The sequence below is a fragment of the Mya arenaria genome, chromosome 9 (assembly GCF_026914265.1).
Source record: "Mya arenaria isolate MELC-2E11 chromosome 9, ASM2691426v1".
Lineage (NCBI taxonomy): Eukaryota > Metazoa > Mollusca > Bivalvia > Myida > Myidae > Mya > Mya arenaria.
In genome coordinates, this window is record NC_069130.1 from 72,815,644 (window position 1) to 72,816,329 (window position 686).

Genomic DNA, 686 nt, shown 5'->3' on the forward strand with positions numbered 1-686 from the left:
ATATAATGGTCCTAAGAAGTTAACCCAATTGTCTTAATAAGGTAAGAATAATTGTCACGTAACGTCTGCAATAATAGAATAATAGAAGAGGGGGAGAAGAGAGGGGGAAGAAGAGGGGAAGAGAGAGGGGGAGAAGAGAGGGGAAGAAGAGGGGGAGAGAGAGGGGGAAGAGAGAGGGGGAGAAGAGAGGGGAAGAAGAGGGAAGAGAGAGGGGGAGAAGAAGGGGAAGAGGGGGGGTAAGAGAGAGGGGGAAGAGAGAGGGGAAGAAGAGGGGAGAGGGGGGTAGAAGGGGAAGAGAGGGAGAAGAGTGGGGGAGAAAAAGGGGAGAAGAGGGGGTAGAAGAAGTTGAGGGTAGAAAAGAGAGGGGAGTTGGGGGTAGAAGAGGAAGGGAGAGGGTAGTGAGGGGTAGAAGTGGAGGAAGAGAGAGGGGAGTTGAGGGGTAGAAGAGAGGAAGAGAGAGGGGGAGTTGAGGGGTAGAAGAGGAGGAGAGTTTAAGGGTAGAGGAGGGGAAGAGAGAGGGGAGCTTAAGGGTAGAATAGGGGGGTTAAAGGGAAGACGAGGGAAAAAGGGGTAGAAAAGGGGAAGAGAGAGGAGAGGAAGGACAGAAGATGGGGAAAGAGGTTGAGAAAAGGTTAAAGAGAAATAAGAATGGATATAGGTGGTTAAGACAGAAAAAAAGGATAAAC

At 50.1% G+C, this 686-nt stretch overlaps 1 protein-coding gene across 1 annotated transcript in view; it reads left to right on the forward strand.

Moving 5' to 3' along the window:
• LOC128246363 (octapeptide-repeat protein T2-like) overlaps window positions 1-443 on the forward strand; it is a 556-nt gene extending 113 nt beyond the window's left edge. The window contains exon 2 of the mRNA XM_052964549.1: window positions 78-443. Within this exon, the coding sequence (XP_052820509.1) occupies window positions 78-443 (366 nt within the window). The remainder of the gene's footprint in view (window positions 1-77) is intronic.
• Window positions 444-686: the final 243 nt, after the last annotated feature.